Raw genomic sequence first — 25,885 nt, 5'->3', positions numbered from 1 at the left:
TTCTCTATCCTTCATTATTTACATCCATAAGTACCTCTTAAAATAGTTAATCCAACTTTATTTAATAGTTTAAAAGTTTGGTGAAATTGTTACTTTTGACACAGTAGTACTTAATATCACTCTATAAACAGATGCTTTATATCCTTCCACATTGTAGATAATTTAAAAATAGAAATGTGTAAACCTCTGCTATCATGTTATAGTTATTTTCTGTATAACTATAGTGAGCTTTATAGTTCACTTTGTAGTTATTTTCAGAAGATACTTATGGAAAATATTGTTACTTTCCAATACATGTGTCATCACTAAATTATTTTTCTAATTAAGGATATTAATGTTCAATTGCCCAAATTATTGAAATGTACATTTTGTTAAATTTTACTTAAATGGGTACATAACTGCACACCTATAATCATAATATTACTTATGTATTTTTTGTTCAATCTAATGCTGTAGATTTGTATTATTATAGTAACTAGATTAAATCTTTGGTCATGCTTTTTATCTTTTAAGAAATGTTCACTTTTTTCATTTCTACTCTTTTATAATTAGTCAGCTTAATTATTTATATTTTATTAAATAATATACAGTATTGGTACCCAGGTTGATTTTCATTTCTTATAATATACTCTTAGAATGGAAAGTTAATTTTCGTGTACAGTTGTTTAGTTATTTAATAGATGGTTCATACTAGGGCTACAGGTGATTTTATACTTTTCCAGTGAATTAGTGGTGACAGATAATTGATGCTCACAAATTAATATAAATTGCGTGTACCTAAAAACAGTTGTGATTTGTGCAACAAAATCACTTCTATTTCTCTATTTTTTCCAGTTTTGAATTTACCATAGTCTCAATAGGTACAAATTAAATGTGCAGTTTCAGAGGAAGTAATACTGAGAAACTCTTTCTCTTCCAATGTTAGATGCTAACAAAAGAAGTAAAAATATTAAGAAGAAGATATTAATTTAAGTATCTTTTCATTCCATCTAATGTCTTTGATAAGAGCTCATCTGAGAAAGGTATTGTTGTTTTGTCTGTGCAGTGTCTTAGGAAATAATATGTAAAGTTTTAATGGATTTCCTTGCTACAGGTGTAAGTACTTTATTTATAAGGTAGCTTTCTGGATAAGTAAAAAAGGAAGAAAATTAATTAAACAATATAATGCAAGTATGAAATAAATTACAGGTTAGAAAAGATTCATGTGGAATATTAAGAACAGATGTAAAAAGTGAGTGACTGGTTGAAGTATATTTCTTTACAATTTTTTTTTAGTTTGGTTTTACTTAAGATGCAATGAAATTATGAAGATTTCAAACTGTAAGCAAATCTTATAACAGTAAAAGGTGATTAAATTATCAGAGCTTTTATGAAATAGCAATTTTTATTTAGCCATATTTGTTTAGATATATTTAAATGTATTTTAATGCCCTTTTTAGTTAGTTTTTGATTCATTTTTAATAAATTGACATTATGAAGATATTGCTTAATATATGATTCATTAGTTTGAAAATCATCTTTATTATGAAGACCTGATTAATTATTATGGTTTGTCCTTGAAAATTATGCTTGAAAAATATTTCCAAAGTATTATTTTTCTGTTTGAAAGAGAAAAGAATTAGACTGAGCAGTAAGAATTTTTGAAGATATTAAAAAGTACTGAATCATACATAAACATTTTTAACAAAGTAGCAAGCAGAAAACTGAAATAAATTAAGTTTGCTTTTATTAAGAATGTTGCTGAGTTTTGAAGAATTCATAAGAATGCTGTAAAATAAAATCTTATGAGTCAGACATGAAAGAACTACGGATAGTTACCATAAGGGAAATAAAAACACCAAATTGAAATCCTGTGGCTTTGGAGAGGTTATTTCAAGAGACATAGGGTGCACATCTTCAAATTGATGAATTTTGGCAGGATATATATATTTCTCTGTCTCTTTTTAAAGAAGGGAATGGGGAAGACTTTGTGCTTCTATTAATTCTTATTTTTCCTGAAGTGCCACTTTGAACTTTGTCATTGTTTTGTAGAGAGAAAGTTTAAAGAATGTATCATCAGAAATCATTTATTCTACTGTTGGAACCAATAACTGGACTCAATAAAACATAATTTTTATCCTTAAAATCTAAATAATAAAGGAAAAATGTAGGATAGAAGTATGTTATTGGGAGAATGTAGGATACTGTTAGTGAAAAGTACTCCATTCTAATGTCTATGCAGTTGCTTGAATGTAAAGGCATTTTGTTGATTTCCCATTCTTCTATTTTAATATGTAAATTCAGTTACATTTTACTACTACTGTACAGTCTTTGGAAAAAATTGTGTGGCACATACATAATATCTGTACAGCACATTTTTTTTTGTTTAGGTCAGGGCTTTTCAACCAGTGGTACGGGTACCACCTGTGGTACATTGGCACCTGGCAGGTGATACGCGACCATCTTAGAAAAGTAGTGAGGGAGGGGAATGAGCTGAACCGGTGGCAGCACCACACAAGCCTGAGTGAGAGATGGCTGGAGCTGCAAAGCTGTCAGGGCTCAGCGGAAGCGCCAGGATCAGTGCTGCTTTCCAGCTGATTGGCGCTTCTTCGGGGCTGTCAGGGCTCAGTGGGAGCATCAGGATCAGCGCCAGGCTCCAGCTGGAGCTTGGCGCTGATCCTGGTGCTTCTGCTGAGCCCTGAAGAAGCACCAATCAGTGGGAAAGCAGCACTGATCCTGGCACTTCTGCTGAGCCCAGAAGAAGCGCTGATCAGCTGGAATGTTGCAGCATCTCCAGGGTCTTGTGATTTACATTCAGATGCTTGGCAACTGATTCATATTTATGATGGTCACAGTGTCCCAGGGTCTTGTGAAGTGACCAAAACCTGCTGCAACCACGCAGCAGACAGGGGGAATAAAAACCAAACACCCCCCTACCCCACCTTCGCTGCCAATCCTCAACAAAAATGCTCACAACAGTGAAAACCTTGGACAGGAGGAAGAGTACCACTGGGTGGGCAGGCAGGTATCTTGCTCAGCTGTGCCTTTTTTCAGTGCTATTGTAACTTCAAACAGTCACTAAGTGAAATATTGTAAGTCGAGGACTACCTGTACTTTATCATTTTTTTCCTTTTGGGGGGGGGGGTCATCAAGTTTTTGACACCTTGCTAGGCGACTAGTGGTACTTGGATATTGCCATATCCTAAAAGTGGTACAATGGGTGAAAAGGTTGAAAAGCCCTGGTTTAGGTAATTAGAAAACTTTTAAGGGAAACTTCCAATTGAAATATTTCTAAAGATCCACTTTGCTTGTAAGGAATTATGGGATGATGCATTAGAAGTGATACTTGAAGCACATTTCAGTATATAAATATATCATATTATAATGAGTAAATAATAACTAAGTCCCATCCCCTTTGTGACTATAATTTCTACACTTGATTAGCAGTGATTAACACTTGAACTTGATTGTTATAATATGCTGCAGCACAATATTGTGATGTTAGGGAACTACAAAAAAGGATACTGGGGAATTATACATGAATGATGGGATGAAACTACTAGACTGAAAGGAAATAATAATATGGTTAACAGGCGATTGATACAAAATTGCATATGTTTTGCTATGTGGAGGTTTGAAGTTGGAAGAGACTCAGTTGAGAATGAAATTAATGGCAACAATGGCAACAGTATAAGATGGGAGAAAAAAATAAAGACACTTCGCGTTGCTTTCAGTTATAAGAATGATATGAATCAATAGCAGTTTTTGACATCTTAAGGTGATAGTTATATAATAAATTCCAAGTAGAAGTGCATGCATGTAGCAGCTAAATTAACTTATAATTTATTAACATTAATGTGTCCTGACTGCTGAATATGCATGAAAATTAACAATCGTGCAGTTTTATATAAAGGCAGTAGATATATGGAATATGTGGAATGGTGAAATTGTTTGCTTAGTTAATATGCAAACTGTTTGAATCATTTTTATATCCAAATCATAGATTTCATAAATTGACCATTCATGGAAGTGTAGAAAAGCTGAATTAAAATAACTGTAATGATTCTCAGCACATTTTGAAGTGCCATTGCACTTTATACTAGTTATTTTGCCAAATGTCTCTTTCCACATGATTTTTATCATAATGTCAGGGCTCTCTGTTCCCTGATTTGTTTTGTTTTTCAAATTTCTTTAATGACTGATGGAAGTAAGAGGTAATTTTCAGTGCATCTTTCCTGAAGATCCTTCCTAAATGAGGCTTGCTAAAACAATTCAGCTTTTATTTTTAAAATATTAGTGATTAAAATATTAGTGTAGTGAACTTGGGAAAAAAAGGAAAATGACAATCACTTTATATTTTTTATTTGTTGCTGATTTGTTGTTTATATATTTGGGTTTTTGTGGTATTATTTTAAATGAATTTGTTAATACATGTTTTAATGGCTTGAAATCTTAAAAAACAAGCCAGCAAATCTAGATGCCTTGTATTCTTACTTTCCTTAATATATCCTGAATTCTGATTTCCTTGATGATTGTGTGATCAGCATTCAATTCTTTTACACACTTAGAAGTTTTTTTCAGATTTCCCTTGCCCTTACTTCAAGTTCTTTCACTGTTTTTTGTTTGTTTGTTTTTGCTAGAATATAAACCTAACTGAATGTTCTGGCCCTTTATGGAAGGTGTGTGTGTGTGTGTGTGTGTGTGTGTGTGTGTGTGTGTGTGTGAGAGAGAGAGAGAGAGAGAGAGAGAGAGAGAGAGAGAGAGAGAGAGAGAGAGAGAGAGAGAGAGAGAGAGATTGATTATGCAACACTTTTTAGTAAGAGGCATGCCTAACTTCAATTATTAATACTTTTGTCTGAAGACAGTGTTTTTGTTACTTTACTTGTTATTGTAATTTATTTTTGATTAAAATTGATGAACAATTGATTTGTTTTCTTTCATTGATTATAATTTTTATGACTCCCATCTTCCCTAAAAAGTGACTCTGCGTGGCTTTTATGGGTTTTATTTGTGACTAGCTGTACCCAGCCATGCGTTGCTGTGGCTCAAGAAAGAAAAGAGAAAGCGCACGTTTGGAATATGTTTAATTTCACAATGCTTGTGGGTATACAATATTTTTTGTTGTTCCATTGTTTGTGCAGATATAGAGATTACGTCCAACAGATGGCACTGTTTTTCAAAAAAAACATGTTTTTACCTGTCACAGGTGTGACATCTATATAATATAGGTATATAAAAACATGCACATATTCAAATACAACATTGTGTCAAAATGTCAAAGCAATCGGTGAAGAACTTTTGGAGATTTAAGATTTTGAACAAATGAACAGTTATTTTTATTTATATAGATGAGTTATGATCATTTATTCAGTGACCATTCAAAGTTACAACAGTACTACTGATTGGCACGGGAGTTTTGACCTGGTCCGTCTCTGACCTGAGCCGGTTCATCCCTCCTTAGGCAACCTAGTACTGAGCAAATGGTAGTTATGACTAGTCCTCAAACTCCTGGCTATTGTAGCATCCCTGCTATTACATGATCAAAATTTGGTTGTTTGGTTACCCACCTGTTTCAGGGTCCTATGGTCACATTCTCCTTTTCTGCAGAAACTAACTCTGCTTCATCTTCCCCCACCTGCCTGTCTCTGCTCCCATGTCTGCCCTTTTGGTCACCCTATACTCTGCCTCCAGCTGCTGTTGCCACCAACTGACTTTCACTGTCTTCTTTCTCCTGCTGCTAGCCCAGGATCCAGACCCTGGGCGAGAGTGCATCTGCAACATGTGTGGTAAGGTGGCAGAGCTTTGTCTGCTGAAGGGAACTTGCTGGATCCAGCTGGAGCGAGAGAAGGCAGTGGGACAGAGTGGCAGAGGAACAGGGCAGCAGGTCAGGTGGAGGAGCCCTATCTTTTGGTGAGAGGAGCAATAATTGGTGGAAGGAAGCAGGGAGAGAATTGAAGTAAAAGCAGTTTGTGCAAGTTAGAAGAAACATGAAATCCTCACCTAATGAGTGTGCGGTCCTGGCCTAATAATTGCAATCTGAACTGCTGGAATATCATGGCACCATCGTGTGATATTTTGCTTTGTGTTGAATGGCACCATCACGTGATGTTTTGCCTCATATGAATGGCACTGTCATGTGATACTTTACTTTGTGATGAATAGCACCATGTGATCGGTTGCTTAATGACTGCTCTATATAATGACAGGAATTCGGATTCCAATTAGAGTCATAAGATACCAGCACCTTGAATGCACTTTATTTAGAAAAGCATGGTATTAGTAGTATATGTTTGTATGTATATTAAATATCTACACATGGCAAGGTGAGAATGAATTTGCCATTTTGGATTAAAATATAAAAAAGATTGCACTAAAACATTTAGCTCTGTTTCCATGCCATATTTAAAATAATGTTAATTTAGTGCAGTGGTTCTCAACCTGTGGATCGGGACCCCATTTGGGGTCGAATGACCATTTCACAGGGGTCGCCAAACAAGGCTGTCCGCCATTTTTCCCCCTTTTCTTTGGCCACGCCCCTGGCACCCGGTGATGTATAAGTGGTTGGGGGTCACCACAACATGGGGAACTGTATTATGGGGTCGTGGCATTAGAAAGGTTGAGAACCACCGATTTAGTGAGTTGCAGGATTAAAGGACTAGTGTAATCCCAAAGGTGCTAAGATTATTTGGAGTGAAAGTAATCTCTTAGCCAGGAATGTTGTACAAATAAAGAAAAGAATGTTAATTGATTGACACAGCATCTGACAAAGAGGAAAAATCTTAGAACTGCCCCAGGAGATGCAGCTATTGTAAGATATTCTTTTTTACTTACTTGTCCTCAGCTAAGGTAGCCATGGGGGGGGGGTAGGTTTTCAACAGAAGAAATATCAGAAGCATTTTTAGCAAACAGATTATGTAAAACTGATGATGTGTGTGGTGATATCATGACATACACCCTATTCTTACTTACTTGCATTCTGACGCATGGATAAGCCTCCCCTAATAGTTCTTGCAATGGCACTGACTGATTGATTCAATCTAATTTCCATAGACCAGAGTTTTCAGCCATCATTTTCCGCTTGCTCATCAGGAGAAGCATTTACCCCAGAGTAATGGCAGACAGGGCAGGTTGCGTCATCCAAACAGACCGTTTCAGTTTCTTAACTTGGATACTTAAGAGAAAAATATGGATTTTTTTTGGTCATTTGCTAGTTATTCATGCATTTTCTTTCTTTAATATTGGGAACTTCTCAAAGATGCATACTCATTTTTAACAGTTTTCTTGGGCAAGAAGCAGAAATATGTAATTGGAAGTTGCCTTCTTCAATACTTGAGGGAAATAAATGAGAAATAAATGAGATTATGCACCAGACTCATAACTTTTGTGTTTATTATTTATTTCTTAAACATTTGAATTTTATTTTATATAATTTCAAAGTGTTCTTTCTGTATTCTTATTTGCTGCCTTTCTAAAATGATGCAGCATATATTCCATAGCAGTTTAAAATTATGTTATAGCTGTTTATTCTATTAAAATGTCATGATTAAAGATATGATAACAAAATAACATCTATATTATTTTTGGTCACTTAAATTGATTCATGTAAATTGGCTGTAGATTTAAGAATTCACTAAATGCATACATATTTAAGCTTTATCCTAAAGTATTTCAAAAGATAGTATAGCAGTGGTTTGTTTTGCTTCTTTAAGCCTCCTTTTAATTTAATTAGTAAACATGGTCTGGGTTAGTTAGATGTATGCTAACAATTAAAAATTATATTTTGTTCACATTATGACATGCTGCCCGGCTGCCATGTCCTTGGCTGTGCTGCTCCATGCGGGCCATGCCTGGGGGTGATTCCCCTCGGGGGGGGTTGCTGGTAAGGGGGACATAGGGGGAGGTAGGGCTGGGGCAATGCATGCATGCCCACAGAGAGGTGTTTGAGTGCCGCCTCTGGCACACGTGCCATAGGTTCGCCACCACTGGCATAAGGCATGCTTCTGAACTTTTTGATTTTGTAACAGTTTCTGAGTATTTCCCCCAAAGAAATTTTCTTGGCTTCCTACAGGCATTGAACTTCCACTCTGCTTACTTTCTGTGCAGCAGGAGGTCTCAGCACTTTTTCTCTTAAAAATTGCATGAGATTGGCTGAGGATAGATGGTTATGAAAGTACTCATATACCAGGACTTTAGAGGTGATAACCAGCACTTTGAACTGGACCCGCTCAAGTCCCATGCCTAGTTTTGAATCCTAACTTCAAAAAAAATCAGGAAAATCTGTTTCATCTAGGATCTTCTGTAAACCTTAGTTGAAGACAGAAGACGAGAGATTGGCCAACAGTTTTCTAGAAAACCTCTTCAGAAGGCAGTCTTTCTTCAAGATGGATGACACCCATTATGCCTCAGTGAAACATTAATCACTTCAAATAAAACAGCATCCAATCTGAGTCAATCACTGGGACCAGAGATTTGGTCTTCCAAGTTTTTGGACTCATGCTGGAGTCCATCCACAGGGAATATCTCTCTAGTAGAATGTGTTCTTTGGACTATTCTGTGTGTGTTGTTTATATGGTGCCTGGATGCGTGTGTCTTTTTAGAGTGTTGGTGGCTGGCTATTAAGTTGTTGGTTGTTTTTTTTTTTTGTGCTGTTAAACTCTTGCCTCCTAAATACTTGGTAAATCAGCACTCCTGTTCACTGAAGAAACTTTCAAAACTTACTAAAATGTGATAAATTCTACAAAAGATAAAGGTGCTGGTTGTCACTTTTAAAGCCCTTGGGACTGGGTTACCTATGGGACCATCTTCAATCAAAAAGGATTGACTGATAGGAACTAGAAGATTAACTTTTTCTACTGTAGCCTTTGCCTTATGGAATAGTCTCCCCTCATAGATTAGAACGTCCCTATCTGTGTTGGCTTGGAATGTGTTAAGGGCCCCTTTACTTGGCTTTACTCTTTGTTTGTTAATCATCACAGCTGCTGTTTGTACTTATTTATTTTGTGGTTATTCTTATTGTTTTAATGTTTTTAACTGTTTTAATTACTTTATTTTTTTAGAATAAGCTTCCCAGAGTTATTTGGTTGAGTTGGGTGGCTACATAAATTGAATAAATAAATAAGTAAAAATAAATAGATATGAAAAACATATATACATTTATTTTATTTTATTTTATTTTTAAAATTTATAAGCCGCCCCACTCCCGAAGGACTCTGGGCGGCTAACAATAAAAAAACACATAAAACATAACAAAACAACAATATAAAAACAATCATCCAGGGGTAAGGATTTTATAAACCCCAGGCCTGCCGGAAAAGCCAGGTCTTAAGTGGCTTATGGAAGACCAACAGGGTGGGAGCGGTCCTAATCTCCGGGGGGAGCTGATTCCAAAGCGTGGGCGCCATCACAGAGAAGGCCCTCCTCCGCAGCCCCGCCAAATGGCACTGCTTGGCCGACGGGGCCCAAAGGAGGCCCAGCCTGTGGGATCTAACCGGACGTAGGGAACTATTATTTTATTTATTTATTTATTTATTTATTTATTTATTTATTTAATGAGACTTATATACCGCTTTAAGTGCAAGCACTCTCTAAGCGGTGTACACCAGTAAGCAATGTATATATATATATATATTTACATTGCCCCCAACAATCTGGGTCCTCATGAGGTATGAGGTAGTAGGCGGTCTCGCAAATAGCCTGGCCATTGTATTGAGTAATGATATAGTCTAGAGAACTTAGAAGCTTATATGTTCATTTTGGTCAGTTTGATTAGGCCTATTAAAGATCTTGCCAGTGCTATTAATATGTAGAATATGATATGCATATTTTCTGAGAAGAAATATCATAAACATAGTTCACACATTTTGTTAAAAGACACTTTTTTTCTTATTGAGGATAGTTTGTAAACTCACCTGTAATTTTGTTCAGTTGTGTCAATTCTCAGAGATAGCTTGGACAAGTCCCTACAGTTTTTTTGGCAATTTTTTTTTCAGAAGTGGTTTGTCACAGCCTCCTTTCTAGCACTGATAGAAAGTGACTGAGTCAAGGTTACCCAGTTTGCTAAGACAAGACTAGAACTTATGGTCTCTTTAGTTCTAGCCTGGTTCCTTAACCACTAAACCAAACTGGTTTCACCTATAATTATTTAATATTAAACAATTATATCTGGATACTACTAAAATTCATTGTGATGACCTTTAACTGAGCAAAACAGTCCATAATAGGGCAACAGTTTTTGAACCAAAGTACTTCAAATGGGCTAACTTATAGAATGTGAGCCGTTACTCCTAAGGGAATAATATTTAAGAAAGTTGTGTCTGCTTCAATGGAATTTACAGTTATTTTGGCATTTATTAATAGGGATAAAATGCTGATTTTTAGCCTGAGATGACTATCATAACTGATTTAATTCCAAAAATTGTCCCAATGACCCATCTGGTGAAGTTTTGGTTCTGTTGGTTCTCCTTGATCTCCTTGATCTTTCTGTACCATTCTGGTAGCATTTCTGGAACCATTGATCACAGTATCTTATGTCAGCTCTGAGATGACACTGGGCAATAATTTTATTGCAATTCTGAATTTACATGCGGATTGGACTACAAGATAACATTGCATTAAGGTAATGACCTTATGGTAATTAAGTTGTGGGATCCTGCTGAATTTCATTCAGCCTCCAATTGTCTGCCTTTCATGATCTAAGACTCTATAGGAAATCACAGACCTCCTGGTTTTACATTAGGACTTGGCAGAAGTCTTACAAGCATTATTAATTATAAACCATTATTGCAAACAAGAATGATGCCAAAGAAAACAGGCGATTTACCATTGGTAGTGTAAAGTCACAAGTATCTTTTACTCAGTGGTTTAATTCCCCAGCTACTTTCCCCAAATTAATGGTGGTGTGTGACATTTGATGACCATGACACTGATCAATTGTTGAGTATTGCATGGTTTTGTTTCTGAAAAAGTAAAAATTCATAATTGACCCTGGCATGAAATTTGCCTGGAAGTAGAGAAATTTTTTTTGATAATATAGTTTTCTACTATAATTTTTATATGGTCCAAATAACAATTTTATGCAAACACTGCTGATACTATACATGTGAAGATCTCAGAAATACAATGTCATTTTTTTTGTTGGATGATAGCAAATCCTATATAATAAAATTGTTTCATTTTCATTGTACCATGAGCTGGTACACTGGCAGACTTCACCTTGTTTATTCTTGAGTGTCCTCTTCATCAGTTTTACTATAAGTACATCTACTATAAATGTGCATTAGAACAAAAATGTTAAGAAACTTTAAGGCTAGAAAAATGCTATCTATTGTTGTGATCGTTTGCTGTTTGTTTTGCTTTTATTGGCTCTTTAGAATTTGTTATGGCCAGTGACTGAAATAAATATATTAGATTACACATTTTGACTGACTTACATATCACCTAAATCAGAGGTCCCCAACATTTGGGTACCAGGGACCGGTTCTGTGGAGAGAGGTTTTTCCACGGATCAGAGAGTGTGTGGTTTTGTGTGCTGCCTGCATCCCACGGATGGGGCTTTGCTTGTTTGTGTGGACCGGTTGCTGGCATGATGTGGCCCGGTACTGGTCCATGGACCGGGGGTTGGGGACCCCTGACCTAAATCCATTTTCTGTAATAATTATTAGTATTTATAAGAGGAATAAGTTGCAACTGTTTTCTCTGCTATACTTAAATTAACTGATAAATTTTGTTTGATATTATTTTTCTATAATAACTTTAAATTGTTTGACCAGAAGGATTTATTTGAATTAAGAAATTTTCTCCAGCGCATGTACAGAATTAGACTTCTTTAGCTGTAAGAAGAAGAATGACAGGGTATGTTTACTTTATATTTAACACAGCAGGAAGAAAATAATCCTCTAAAGCAGAACTACTAATGTTTCAGAGGATGATTTCATTACATTATCATGATGTATTCATTTTGCATTTTAATATGATGTATTCTTCTTCTGTATTTGTCTTTGGGGAAAATTTACTTTCATATTTCTTATGATTGTTCCACTTTATGTATGATAAATTATTTTAGTGGATTATTAAAAGTAAATATTTACAATACAGTTGTAATCTTTCAATTAAAGAATAATTATAGCTGAATTGATATGAGTGATTCAGTTCTAATTTGTTTTAGTTTATTTATGTCTCTGTATTATGAATATTTCCTGATATTCCATAATATTTCTTTACTTTTGTCATTTCTGTTTGAATGTATTATGTACTTCTGAGGATATCCTTTAGAGGAAGTTTTTTAAAGTGTGGTGGGGGAGTGTTTTTATGTAAATTATATAGATTCTTAAAGCATATTGATCAATAACTTTATTTCCTGACATTAGTATCAGTGGATTGGAAGTTTAAATAAATGATTTTGTGTAATCATAAATGATTCAATACTATCAATCTATAAGAACATGCTGTTATTTTGTGCAGATTCATTTATAGACAATCCTCATTTAGCATCTGCCTTATTTAGCAACTGCACTTACAGTAGGGATAAAAAAGGTAACTTTATGGCCAGTTCTTGCATCTACATCCTTCACAGGTTATAAAGCAAAGGAAAGCTGAAGTAAGATCACAGCTTCACTTAGCAACCATTTTCTTAGTGACCAATTTACAGGTTCCAATTGTGGTTGCTAAATGAGGACTACCTGTAGTTCCTTCCTATATGAATTTGTAACTGAAAGTCTCAGTTGGAATATTAACTTTTTAGATTAGAAACATGGATAGAAGCTTAGGGATGTTAAAATCCTGTTTGATAAATTCAATTCAAATTAGCTTGTGTATGTGTGGTTATTTGTGTCTGTGTATATTATCACATTTTTACTCTTTGCCTCCAGATCCCTGCACAGCCCTAATTGTTGCTGTGTACCCTTGATTAAGTGAGTTTAATCAAGCATACACGTTTGAACAATGTGTGTTGAATACGTGTCATCTAAAGCTGTAGGTGGCAAAGCAATGTCAACATTTCCATTTTTCCTTTTTTTTAAACAAGTCATGTTGAATAAGAGTGGAAGAAAAATCTTCCGCAAATGAGCAGTGGGAGATGAAACATGAAAAGAGATGGAGGAGGAAAAAGAAGAAGCATTCAAACAAAGAGATAAAACACACAGACATGTACATATATCTACATAGGAAATATCAGATTGTAATGGTTTCTAGGATATTTTTTTCAAAATTCTATAAGTATTCTTGTTTCAGACTCAACATTCAGCCAGATCCTTCCAGTGATACCACCCTATCAGTGAATAGACTCCTGGATTGCAAATTTTGTGTTTTTTGTGATTTGTAAATAAAATTTGGAGGAAAAAAGGAAAGCGTTTCAATATATTCTTTTGTTGTTGCACTGGTTATAAAGAAAAAACTTGCACAAGTTTTGGTTCATTCCCCCCCCCCCAAAAAAAACCCCAAAACTGTCTTAGGTTTAGTTCAGCTACCAGCTCAGCCATGAAATCTTTTTGGCAGCTTTATGGAAATGATTTACTATTATAAATTACTATAATAACACAATATTTTTAATATTTAAGTTATTAATATAATACTTATAAAATGTATTTTTGAAATAATTTGCTATAACTATTGGGAGATTTTAAAGAAAAATCTCAGCCTAGACTAAAACATTGGAATGTGGATTGTGGTCAGGCCTGATCATACTTAGCAAAAGATTACCTAAGGTTTGTTGCCTATTTTTCTGTACTTAAGTATAAATTGGTAAAATCTTTCCCTTTCTTACATGCCAATATCTTATAAACCCTATACCGTATTTCTATGTATAGCACTGCAAGAACAATTGATAACAATAGAATGCAATGGCCTAATGTTTTTTTAGGTATTAAGATGGTAATCTATAAATGAATTTGCAACAGTTACATATATCAACGAAAGGTGGAAATAATAGGAATTTTGAAGCAGGCAGTGTGCCTTTCAGGGTTTAAGATATGAAGACATAAAACATCTCATGATGGCTTAAAACAGCTGCTTTGCAGCCTACCTGATAATTTATGAATGTACACTTACTACACACGGACATGCACACGCACACACACACATGCACACACACAGAAACATTTTCATTATAATATAATTTCCATGAAATTAGTTATATTTATAAACCATGTTTGGGGCTCATGTTTACTTAAAAGCACAAAAATTTAAGCAACTTCATTGCTTCACCTATTCAGTCTATTTGTTTTATCTGAACTGAAGTTAAATAGAGAATGAAACTATCATTTTTCTGGTTAGTTGACAATTCTACTTCAAGCAGAAGTTCAGATAGTATTTATATTAATAATATTTTTTTATATAGGGGAATACATAAAAAATTGGAGGCCAAGATACTTCTTATTGAAGACAGATGGCTCCTTCATAGGATATAAGGAGAAGCCGCAAGATGTGGATCTACCATATCCTCTTAACAACTTTTCAGTAGCAAGTAAGTATCCTTAGTAATCAATTAATGATTATCAAACAGGTAGTAGATTGAGAAACTTTTTGAAATGCATAGATCTTAACCGTATTTTAGATAGACCAGAACATAATTCCACAATAGAATGAAATTTCATTGAATCTGCATTGTGCATTATGGACTGACCAAAGCAAAAGAATAGTAGCAGAAGGAAGGAATTCACTGGGCTCGAGGATCGACATTAAATCTTAAATAGCCAGTATTTGAGGCACCATTGGAATGCTTACTCTGTATGTAAATCAATTCTCTATATAGCCATGTTGAGTGTGAAAAACTTGTTCTAAGTATTCATTGGACTCAATTTGTGTGGCCTGAACCTTAATTATCATCCTGTCTATAGCTTCTCCTCTGTGAGTTGGCGGGAATAGCCAACACTCCAGAAGACAGGCTTAGGATACAGGAGGATCTGGACAGACTTGAACACTGGGCGCTGTCTAACAAAATGAAATTCAATGGTGAAAAAAGTAAGGTTCTACATTTAGGCAAGAAAAAACAAATGTACAGGTATAGTATAGGGGGTACCTTGCTCAATAGTAGTAACTATGAGAGGGATCTCGGAGTCCTAGTGGACAATTATTTAAATATGATCCAGCAATGTGCTGCAGGTGCCAAAAAAGCTAACACAGTGCTAGGCCGCAGTAACAGAGGGATAGAATCAAGATCACGTGAAGTATTAATACCACTTTACAATGTCTTGGTAAGGCCACACTTGGAATACTGGATCCAGTTTTGGTCACTACGATGTAAAAAAGATGTTGAGACTCTAGAACAGTGGTTCTCAACCTTTTTAATGCCGTGACCCCCAACCGGACGTAAGTCAAAGACAACCCAACTGGTCATAAGTTGAGGACTACCCAACCGGTCATAAGTCGAGGACTTTACCTGCCTGGGAGCGCCGCGCATGCGTGGTGCTGCCCTCTGCATCGGCCGAGGCCTAGCTGGCAAGGGGCAGCAATGGCGCAGGACAACCACTGGCTGGGCCACCAGCTGGCCCAGCCCAAGGCAGGTAGGGCACCCGCCGGGCCCCACGCACGCCAGCAACGCTCCCTGCGCCTGCCGCTGCCCCGCTAGCCTTACCTTGGCCACTGCCCGTTCAGGGCGGCGGCAGGCAGGCCCAGGCGCTCCTGGGTGGCCACGGCAAGCGGCAGCAATGGTGCAGGGCGACCACTGGCTGGGCCACAAGCTGGCCCAGTCCAGGCAGGTAAGGCACCCGCCGGGCCCCACGCATGCCAGCAACCCTCCCTGCACTCGCCGGCCTCCCACCTCCCACCCCTGGCCCTCTTTTACTTACTTTTAGTAGTTGCTCAGCAGGGAGGGAAGCTTTCCTTGCAGCACCGTTTGCAGACTGGGGCTTTTGGCGGTCTCAGCAGGGCAGAGACAGCCTGGACAATTCCTATTGGCTTTTGAAAGACTCTCTATTCAAGAGACTCTCTATTCAAGAGAGTCTATTCTATTGGCTTTCAAAAGCCAATAGAATAAGAGGGTGTAGCACAGCTAAAGAAAAGGGGAAAAAATGGCGGACAGCCTTGTTTGGTGACCCCCGTGAAATGGTCATTCGACCCCAAATGGGGTTGCGACCCACAGGTTGAGAACCGCTGCTCTAGAAAGAGTACAGAGAAGAGCAACAAAGATGATTAGGGGACTGGAGGTTAAAACATATAAGGAATGGTTGCTGGAATTGGGTATGTCTAGTTTAATGAAGAGAAGGATGAGGGGGGACATGACAGCAGTGTTCCAGTATCTCAGGGACTGCCACAAAGAAGAGGGAGTCAAGCTATTTTCCAAAGCGCCTGAAGGCAGGACAAGAAGCAACGGGTGGAAACTAACCAAAGAGAGAAGCAACCTAGAACTAAGGAGAAATTTCCTGACAATTAGAACAATTAACCAGTGGAACAACCTGCCTCCAGAAGCGGTGAATGCTCCAACACTGGAAGTTTTAAGAAGAAACTGGTCAGCCATTTGTCCGAAATGGTATAGGGTTTCCTGCCTGAGCAGGGGGTTGGACTAGATAACCTCCAAGGTCCCTTCCAACATTATTATTATTATCATCATCATCATCATCATCATCATCATCATCATCATCATCATTTAGATGGCACAAGATTCTTCCAAATAGCGGAAATGATTTGTGGCTTAGCGTAATAACACCCTATTGGTACATTATTTTAGTTACAAGTTGTCCTCAACTTATAATCATAATGGAGCCTGCTCATTACAGTTGCAAATGGTGAGGCCATTAAGTGAGACAGTCTTGATTAATAACCCTCACCCCCTGTTCTCTCTGATGCAGTCATTAAACAACCTTGCAAGTTGTTATGTGGAGTTTGGGGTGCCTCAGGGGTGGGAGAAACCCTGAGATGTCTAGCATTGGTCCAGGCTCACCTGCCCTGAACTTCCAAGGCTCCGCCCACCTCTTGAGACACCCCTTGGGGTGCCTACAGCCATGGTTCTGCTCCACCCCCAGAGTCTCTGCAGGTCTTTCCCATCTCTTCCCTCCTCCATTAGGTCCTAAACTTTGAATATCTCTAGAGCTCTGTAGCTTTCTGCAGTGTTGCTCAGATTGAATTAGGGAAGCAAAACAGATTGCTTTATCACCCAACCACATGATGCGATTCTGGAAGTGGCCAATTTTTAAGCAACCACAGTTCAGTGCAGCTGCTCAGAAAATGGCGGTTGTTCCAGAATTGTGCTGGGCAGCCATGCAACAAAGCAATCCATTTTACTTCCCTAGCTCAAGGTCTGAAGATTTGGAGATCTTTGAAGCATAAGTGAAGAGGAGAGTGTAGGGCCTGATGAAGTGGGAAGCATGCCCAAAGCCTGTAGGGATATGATGGAGGGATGGGGGGAGATAGGTAAAGGGGTGCTGCAGTGTCTCTTTGATTGGTTGTAAGGGCGAATGATCGTGGGAGCACTGCAGTGGCTTCAGGACCAGGTTGTAAATAACTTGGGGGGGGGTTGCTGTAACTTTGACTAATTGCTAAGTGGCCAGTTGTTAATCGAAGATTACCTGCAAATACACCCCTATTAGATGCACAGCAAGTTGTACGAAAATTCTCCCAAGGTTTGTTTCAGTGGTGAAACAAAGAAGCAATTTTTCAGTTGCAACCCACGCTATCCATAATCCATAAGAGAAATATATAAATCCTCTGGTAGATAGAAAATAGAAGGTAAAAAAGATAAACTCCGACAATCTTTCCATGATCAAAGTTGGGTATAATAGATTTTGATCTGGATAGAAAGAATCCTTGGAATTTAGATTCAATTAATTTTACTAGATTAAATACTTTTTACAGTTATGAATCCCACCTTAATTGGTATAAAATATTCTTCCTGTGTTGCAAGATCTCAATATATTTGGCATTTGGAAATTGTAGAAAATGCAAATGTGCATTCTGCATTTTTTAAAAAAACTTTGGAATTCTTTTAGCTGTTAGTAGGTTTAGAAAATTCAAGGTATATTAAATTGGTCTTGATTAGGAATTTTTTTTCATGATATTTCTTGGAATAGGGCAGTAAGACATCAATGTTATGCATTTAGATATAAATCCCGTGGAACTTAATTAAAGGTACTGAATGTGCAGAAGATTGGACTAGAGTATTGCTTTATTCCAACAGCATGAGTTCAAAGCATTTGAAATACTTCATAAACACAATTCTGTTACATAATTGTACATACAATATTTGTATGTATGGCAAAAGCAGGATGGGGGTAGCGCATTCATCCTTGCTCTCCTTAATCTCTCATCAGCCATAGTATCCTTTTGGGCTGGCTATGGGGGATGAGGTTGGGCGGCACAGTATTGCACTTGTTCAGCTTCTTTCTCCCAATCAGTTTTGATAGGGAGCAAGAGATCCAGCCCTCAGCCACTCCTTTGGACTCAAAACTCATTTTCCATGAATAGGACCATGTTAATCCTTTCATTACATTTGGCCTTATGGTATACATTGTTCTATCTTTAACATGATTTCCACTAAATGATTTGGAATCAGTGTTAACTGTCTTATTATACTGATCACTTCTCACTCCTCGAATGTACAAGCTGATTTATGTTTTATATTCTATTAAAAAGATAACATTTTCATAAGTGAGCTTTTAAAGAATTCTTGATGGATATGGTCTTGACCTGTTTTCTTTGTCAGTAAGATTTGAGACTTCATTTCCTGTTATTTCTATTGCCTTGAATTCTTTATTCTCACCCTCTGAAAATGAAAATGTAGACATAGGTAACTGTCATACCTTCCCCAGGTAGGATGGGTGCATAGGATTCATTTACTTTTTTACAATATTCTTACATTTCTGGTACACCATTGATGTCCTTTTTGCTAATAATTTTTTGTTTTGTTTTGTTTTGTTTTGTTTCTAATGCAATTGATGCTGGTCCTTATATTTTTAATTTGCTTTCTTTATTGTGATATCTTAACTACCATCAGATATTTCCTTGGGCTCAAGCCTTTTGCTTATCTCATTTTAAAGTATTTTAATGTTGTTCTTATTTATCTTTTGTGTATACATCTAAGGATTTTTTCTTCCCTTTTTATTGTTGCGATATTTCGTTAGCCAGTGATATCCTAAGAAGCTACTATGTGCAAAAAACAACTTTTAGATGTGTAGGATTTAAAAGAGACAATACATCATACAGGTAGTGCTGAACGTATGACCACAATTGAGCCCAAAATTTCTATTGCTAAGCAAGACAATTGTTAGGTGTTAAGTGTTAACAATTGTTAATTTGGCCCATTTTATCACATTTCTTGCCATAGTTATTATGTGACTCACTGCAGTTGTTAAGTGAATCTAGCTTGCTGATTGATTTTGCTCGTCAGAGGGTCACAAAAAATGATCACGTGACCTGGGACACTGCACTTGTCATAAACTTGCCAGTTGCCCAGCATTTTAATTTTGATCATATGACCACGGGGAAGCTGCAATGGTCATAAGTATGAAAAATGTTCATAAGTCAGTTTTTTCAGTCCTGTTGTAACTCTGAGGACTACATGTAATCTTTCAATCAGGAACTTTGGAATTTTTAGTGTTGTTCTCTCTAAAATGATGAAAATGGTTCAATCTGTTAATATAAATTACAGTTTCATGGGTTTAAAATTGGGCAAATCATTTTTAATCCATAATCTGTCACCCTCCATAGATTGCTGAAATGCAAGTCCCAGCATCTGCACACAATTTGGTTATGATTGGGGGATACCGAGTACTATAACTTAGTGATATCAGAAGGACCACAGGCTGGACTCTGGTAGTCAACATTCCAAGCCTACTAGAAACAAGTTCATTATATTTCTGAAAAATGCTGCTTAGGTATATTTTGTAGAATGTCACATATGGTATGAACCTGCTGTAAAACTTTTACTTTTAAAATGTTAAATTATGCCAGAAATAAATTTCAAGGGTGATGTTATCCTAACATTAATGAATATATGGATTATGAGTCTAAAGCCAGTCTATTCCCATTATGTTAGGAAATATAAAGAGGTGTCTGTGTGAAGGTAGGAGGCTTGATAATTGCTAATGATGAGTTCTACAGGTGCAGCGTGTTAGAGAAATATGCAGATAGCCTGAAAAAAAACAAACCCAAACATTAGGAAAACATGAACATAACCAAGGATAAGGAAGAAACTCAGAATTGTCCCACCTTGACTTTTTGATTATAAAGGGGTATAAAATATACAAAAGAAATACACTTGTCAGGTTTTCAAGATTTTTATGGTAGCTTATATCAATAAAATATATTTCTGGTATTTTCAAGTCTTATTTCCTCACCTAGTCTACTTCAAAGGCTGACACAATAGTAGGCTCTCATTATTAACTCTAATGCGATCTAACAGACTAATTAGGTAGAACATGTTTGAATATGGTGGAAGTTTCAAAAACGTTGTCCTTGATGCCGCAATCTATTATGAGCTACAGTTGTACTTCAGAGTCAGTCTGGATATTTAGAGTAACAGGAGGGTTAGACATTGATAATGTGTGTCTGATATGCATCTAGCCTTTGTTCGATTAGCTATTTGCAAACTTGCAAGAGAGTCTCTTTAGCCATCCATTATCCTTAGTCTTGGCGGTGACTTGGTAGTTGAATGCTGAACCCTTCAAATCGATATCTGTATATATGGCTTTTATTTATAAAATACAAAGAGAAATAGAAAAGGGAAATTAGGGGAAGGAAAAAAAAGGGGGAAAGAAAATGTAAGATACAAGGGGGAAAAAAAGGCATTGACTGCCAACTCTTTTTAGCATAGTACAAGATAGAAACACTCCAGCCTCAACATTTTGCTTTTGCACATTTGTATATAACTAGCCATTTCTATAACAACAAGTCTATCTAATCAACAAAACTAAAGTCAAAGTTTCATTTTTTTTCATCACAAGCACAAAATCTAGAAATGATATCCAAATGAAAATTCTCCTTTGAATAAAATAATCAATTTAACCATTTCTGCTTCATCTTCCTTGCTGTGATAATAATATGTATTTCTGTTTACACCTAATAATCTTTATAAACTATCACCATTTGTATTTACAAGGTTCACGGTATTCTTTCAGATTCTTTGACTTTACAGGGAAAAATACTTTTTTAAATCCTTTTTTAAAAATGCTAAACTTTTCTTTAATCACAGTTCTGAAATCAAAACTTTCTAATTCATCTTTTTCTTTTAACTTCTTAACATACATACTTAAAATTCAGTGTTAAATTTAAGTCCCTTCCTGCAAACTATCCTCACAAAATATTTTTTTAAAAAATACATGCTTTTTAAAACTCTGTTTTTTAATACATCATTTTCTTTAACTTAACACAGATACTCTCAAATACATTTTCAATAACATTTTGCATACTTTAGGAATTATTTAGGCATTATATAGGTAAAAAAGTTACATTTTTAAATTTTAAATTAAGACTTTCAATTACAAATATCAACCAGGTAAAAGTCCATCCTAGTTCCAGTTAATTTGTTAAGTTTAAGTCACTCGTTCCAGCTTGTCTTCATAGAGTAAAATCTTTTTCTTCTTTGGAAAGTTTATCAAATAGTTTATAAATTTCCTTTTTTCTCAAGGATTTCTCAACCTTGTTAATGTCCTTTAAAAAAAAGTCCCAAACATATACTTTTAAAAGTTGCAGATTTTCTTGAAGCTCTTCTTTCAGTATTGAGAAATTTATATTTAAACCATCATAATAAGAGTTGATGTCAGGTTTATATTCCGAAATTGTAGTTGACTCCTCTCTGCATTTTCAGTTGCTTGTGAAGATGCCTTGGTAGTTTGGTGACTTTCTACACATATTTGCATCTCTAAAGTAATTTGAGAAGTTTTTTTTTATCATCCTTGAAACACAACTGATCTATAAACTGATTTTTCAAATACTTCTCTAATAATTTGCTCCTCCATCTTGACTCTCTCTTTGGTCAAAGAGTCATAAAAATCAGAAGGTGTTAGCCACGCACAGCAAAGCAGACCAAGCTACAACATACTACAAATAATAAATTAAAACCACAACTTTCTGTTTTTGTGTCTGATTTTTTCCCCCTCCACATTTCCTTATTTTGGCTTGCCGTAGCAGCCTTCTTCCTTATTGTTTAATACTGAAGGAATCTTCAAAATTGTGCAGGTCTTCAAAAAGGAGTATTAGGCCGTGATTAAAAAAAGCCTTTTTAAACTTGATTAATAGTTTTTAAAGGTGATTAAGAAATTACTGTCCCTTTGAAAAGTAAATTTCAAAGTGGCTCCTTCTTCAACAGATTGCAGCCCCTCCTTCTAGCTTTCAGCATGCAGTTGCTTCAAAGTGCAGCTCCTGAAGTTACTTGCAGACCTCAGCTGTATCAGAGGTTCTTGAGGGGTAATTCTAAGACTCTCTCTAACCCAGGACAGTCATATAAACTGGAGGGATGCCAGTTCCTTCCGTTAGTAGTTGAAGAGCTACAGCCCAGGGAAAAACCCTTCAGAGATCCCTCTCTGGGCATGTATTCAGTTGGCTATCTTCACCGGAAGAAGGCTTCAAATCTATCAATGACTGATATTTGTTTGGTTGCTTATAAAGTAGAATTTCTAGAGCCATTTTCTTCTTCCTATGCTGGAAATTCGTGCTGTCTGCAGAGACTACTTTACAGGAAGTCCTTGACTTATGACTAGAATTGAGCCCAAAATTTCTTTTGTTAAGAGAGGCAGTTGTTAAATGAATTGTGCCTCATTTTACAATCTTTTTTCCTGCAGTTGTTAAGCAAATTACTGTAATAGTTAAGTGAATCATGCAGCTGTTAACTGAATCTGGCTTCCACCATTGACTTTGCTTGTTGGAAGCTAGCTGGGAAAATTACAAATGATGATCATATGCCCTGGGACAGTGCAATTAATATAACTGACATTAATACATGTCAGTTGAATCTTGATCCCATGACCATGAGGATGCTACAGTGGTCGTAAGTGTGAAAAACAGGCATAAGTCATTTTTTTCAGTGCTGTTGTAACTTTAAACGGTCACTAAATGAATGGTTGAAGGTGAGGACTACCTGTACTACTATCCTGGAATTCTAGAAGAACAGTGTAGGTTTGCATGTAGACGTTTTTTCTCTTCCTAAAATAAAATATGATTTCAATATGAACTCAACTGTTAAACTTTCCAATTCTTTCCTCCATCAATCTTACCTTTGAAACAATTCCACTTATTAGATGGTTAATGAGCACTTAATTTTATTTGATACACACTAACAGATTTCATGTTTTATAACTTTTATTTGTTACTCAGGAATAAAGGAGAAATGTCCATTTTCCTCACCTGCTAGATTAAAACATACTGCTAAGTTATCAACTGGTAAAACCCTTGCTGTCTACTCTGTTAAATTTAGTATATTTTTATTTTATTTTTATAGTATTATATTTAAAACCCTTTTTGCTTTGTGACTGTAATAAAAATTGATTGATTAAAAAATCTTTTAAAATAATCCAGTGAAGTTATCATTTTCTATTAAACAGTACTAAAGTTCTTCTAGGATTATTTTATTAATTTTATCAGTATTATCCTAATTCAAAATGAAGCATTTATTTCAGGAGTGAACAACTTTTAAGCTGCAACTTAACTCCGTGGTCTGCAGGATGACTTCAGAAGACATTGTGGGTAAGAATAGAAAGGATGAGTGATTTTTTTTTGAGTTTTGGAATTTGAGGGAGAAAATTTAAGTATAATGGAGCAATTTTCCTGTTAAAGGCCTCTTTCCAATTTCTATTTTCCCTGCTTTTTAAACAAATCTAACTTATGCATTACAAAAGTCATTCTTGTTCATTTTCTGTCATCATTTTTCTGTAAATGCCACTTTGGCTACAGTATTCTTTAAAACACACTAGAATAGCAAAGGCAAAAATCTGAAATTATTTAAATACATAATTAATTATAGTACTATTATAGATTATAGGGATAAAAGCTTATTGTACAAGGGATCCAGTAATAAAATATGGAGCTACTGTGGTATCTCAATGAGCCTCTTTAATTGTTTTTGCATTTTTTTGACAATGTTTACTTTTCTGATACTTTTAGCAACCTGATGCTATATATGTATTTCCCTCTGGCTAAGTCACTTGAAGATGGATGACTATATCACTGCATGCATTCTAGATTTCAATCAATAAGTAGCAAGACAGAATGGGTGTTAAGAGCAATTTATCTCAAATATTTTTATTTCTGGCATCATCCAGCAGTCAAACTTTTGTTTATGTGTGTAGACACTTCAGAGATGCAGCAGAAAAAATGGCTTGTGTTATATAAATATGTTATCATAAACAACTTTAAGTATTCATAATCAGGAAGTAGTATAGTTTACTCAAGTCAGATTTGTGTGTAATTTCTCTGAAATAATCAGGACGAAAACATACAGACATATGGACCTACTATTTTGTAATTTATCAGATTTGTTAATATTGCTTTGAATGAAACAAAAATATGCCTTATATCACCTGTTGCCAATAGGTTATTGTTTTATATCTAGGTGTAAATTTAGAAAGCTTATGTGCATGCATGTAGGCATAAACGGGGACGCTAGCGCAGGGCGAGTGTCCGCAGCCTGTTTGCGCATACGCAAAAGGGGCTGCAATCTGGATGGGTTGCACGGCCTGTTTCTGCATGTGCAAATTGGGTCGCTAGCCACTACGGGGGGGGCGTGGCCGTTCGCGCATGTGCATGGTGCCAGGCCAGGCCACATGCGCAAATGGGGCCGCTAGTGCTGTGCAAGTGTGTATGCGCATGCGTGCACACCAATTTTGAAGCTGCTTTCCTTCCCTCTGGTCCATGAGCCTGGAAAGGTTGGAGACCTCTGTCCTAGAGCAGAGGTCCCCAGCTCCCGGTCCATGGACCGGCACTGGGCCGCGGCATGCCAGAAACTGGGCCGTGCAAGCAAGCAAATCCCCATCCACAGGATGCAGACAGCACACAAAACCACGCCCCCTCTGGTCTGCAGAAGAACCTCTCTCCACAGAACGGGTCCCTGGTGCCCAAAAGGTTGGGGACTTCTGTCCTAGAGGATCTCATCTTCATCATAATTTTGTGTTACATGAATGTATGAAATTATTTGAATGTTTAATTAATTAACAAAACTGAATCAATCACCCCTTAATGATTGCTGTACTATTTGAATAGTTTTCATAATGCTCTCATACCCATTTTTGGTCTGTGCTTTTATTTCATCACTGTAAAGTAGTTTGAGTTATGTTTTTGTGATGCACTTCATTGAGCAGCCTTGTGAAAACTGAGTTGCTGTAAAACCTCAGGCCCTTCAAAGAGTTTTTAAAGGGTGGTGCAGTTGTGCTGGGCCTATATATAAATAGGACCCTGTCCAAAGTATATAATTCAATATCAGTGTGATCAATATCTTTCCTTCAAGAAGGTAAAATTAATCAATCAAAAGACAGTGTTAGCTATATTTCAGATTTCTCCACATATTACTATTCTTGTGAATTCAGTGTACAAAAGGTGTGAACTAAAAATATATTGAAATAGGTAATGTCTAGAAGCAAATAGAGGGAAGAAAGTACACAAATGAATATTTTGTGCATTGGCCTTTTATTGTCTTAAGAGGATCCAAAGCACTACTGCACTTTATGTTAATTTCCAGATAATGCATGCCAGTTGCAAAGTGTCTGAATTTTGACCATGTGACCACAGGGAAGCTGCGATGCTTGTAAGTGTGAAAAATGGTCATAATTTTTTCAGTGCCGTTGTAACTTCAAAAAGTCACTAAATGAATGGTTGTAAGTTAAGGACTATTTGTAATTCAAAGTAAATTAATTATAGAGATGAGGGAAATTCAGGCTCATAAATTAATGGCATCATTTGTAATACCAAAGTAGCATAAGTTTATAAATCTCATTACTATTGGCTAAGACACTTTTTCAGAGTTTCAATTTACTCTTCAATAGCAACTAGA

At 36.3% G+C, this 25,885-nt stretch overlaps 1 protein-coding gene across 9 annotated transcripts in view; it reads left to right on the top strand.

The window, feature by feature from the left end:
* The window catches only part of AKT3 (AKT serine/threonine kinase 3), a 174,499-nt gene that overhangs the window by 76,134 nt on the left and 72,480 nt on the right, over positions 1-25,885 (top strand). For 7 of the 9 annotated variants that reach the window (XR_005559545.1, XR_005559546.1, XR_005559544.1 and 4 more), the window contains one exon: positions 14,312-14,437. The exons of 1 other annotated variant lie outside the window; for it this stretch is intronic. Coding sequence is in view for 4 of the 8 variants with exons in the window: in XM_039366469.1 (XP_039222403.1) it covers positions 14,312-14,437 (126 nt within the window). In the remaining 4 variants the exon portion in view is untranslated. Of the gene's footprint in view, positions 1-14,311; positions 14,438-23,519; positions 23,587-25,885 lie in introns of those variants that run through there. One more of the 9 variants, XM_039366471.1, reaches the window with a different exon arrangement.

The sequence above is a fragment of the Crotalus tigris genome, unplaced genomic scaffold, assembly GCF_016545835.1.
Source record: "Crotalus tigris isolate CLP2741 ecotype Arizona unplaced genomic scaffold, ASM1654583v1 scf7180000020324.788712, whole genome shotgun sequence".
In the NCBI taxonomy this organism is placed as follows: domain Eukaryota; kingdom Metazoa; phylum Chordata; class Lepidosauria; order Squamata; family Viperidae; genus Crotalus; species Crotalus tigris.
This window is presented reverse-complemented; position numbering and strand designations above follow the sequence as displayed.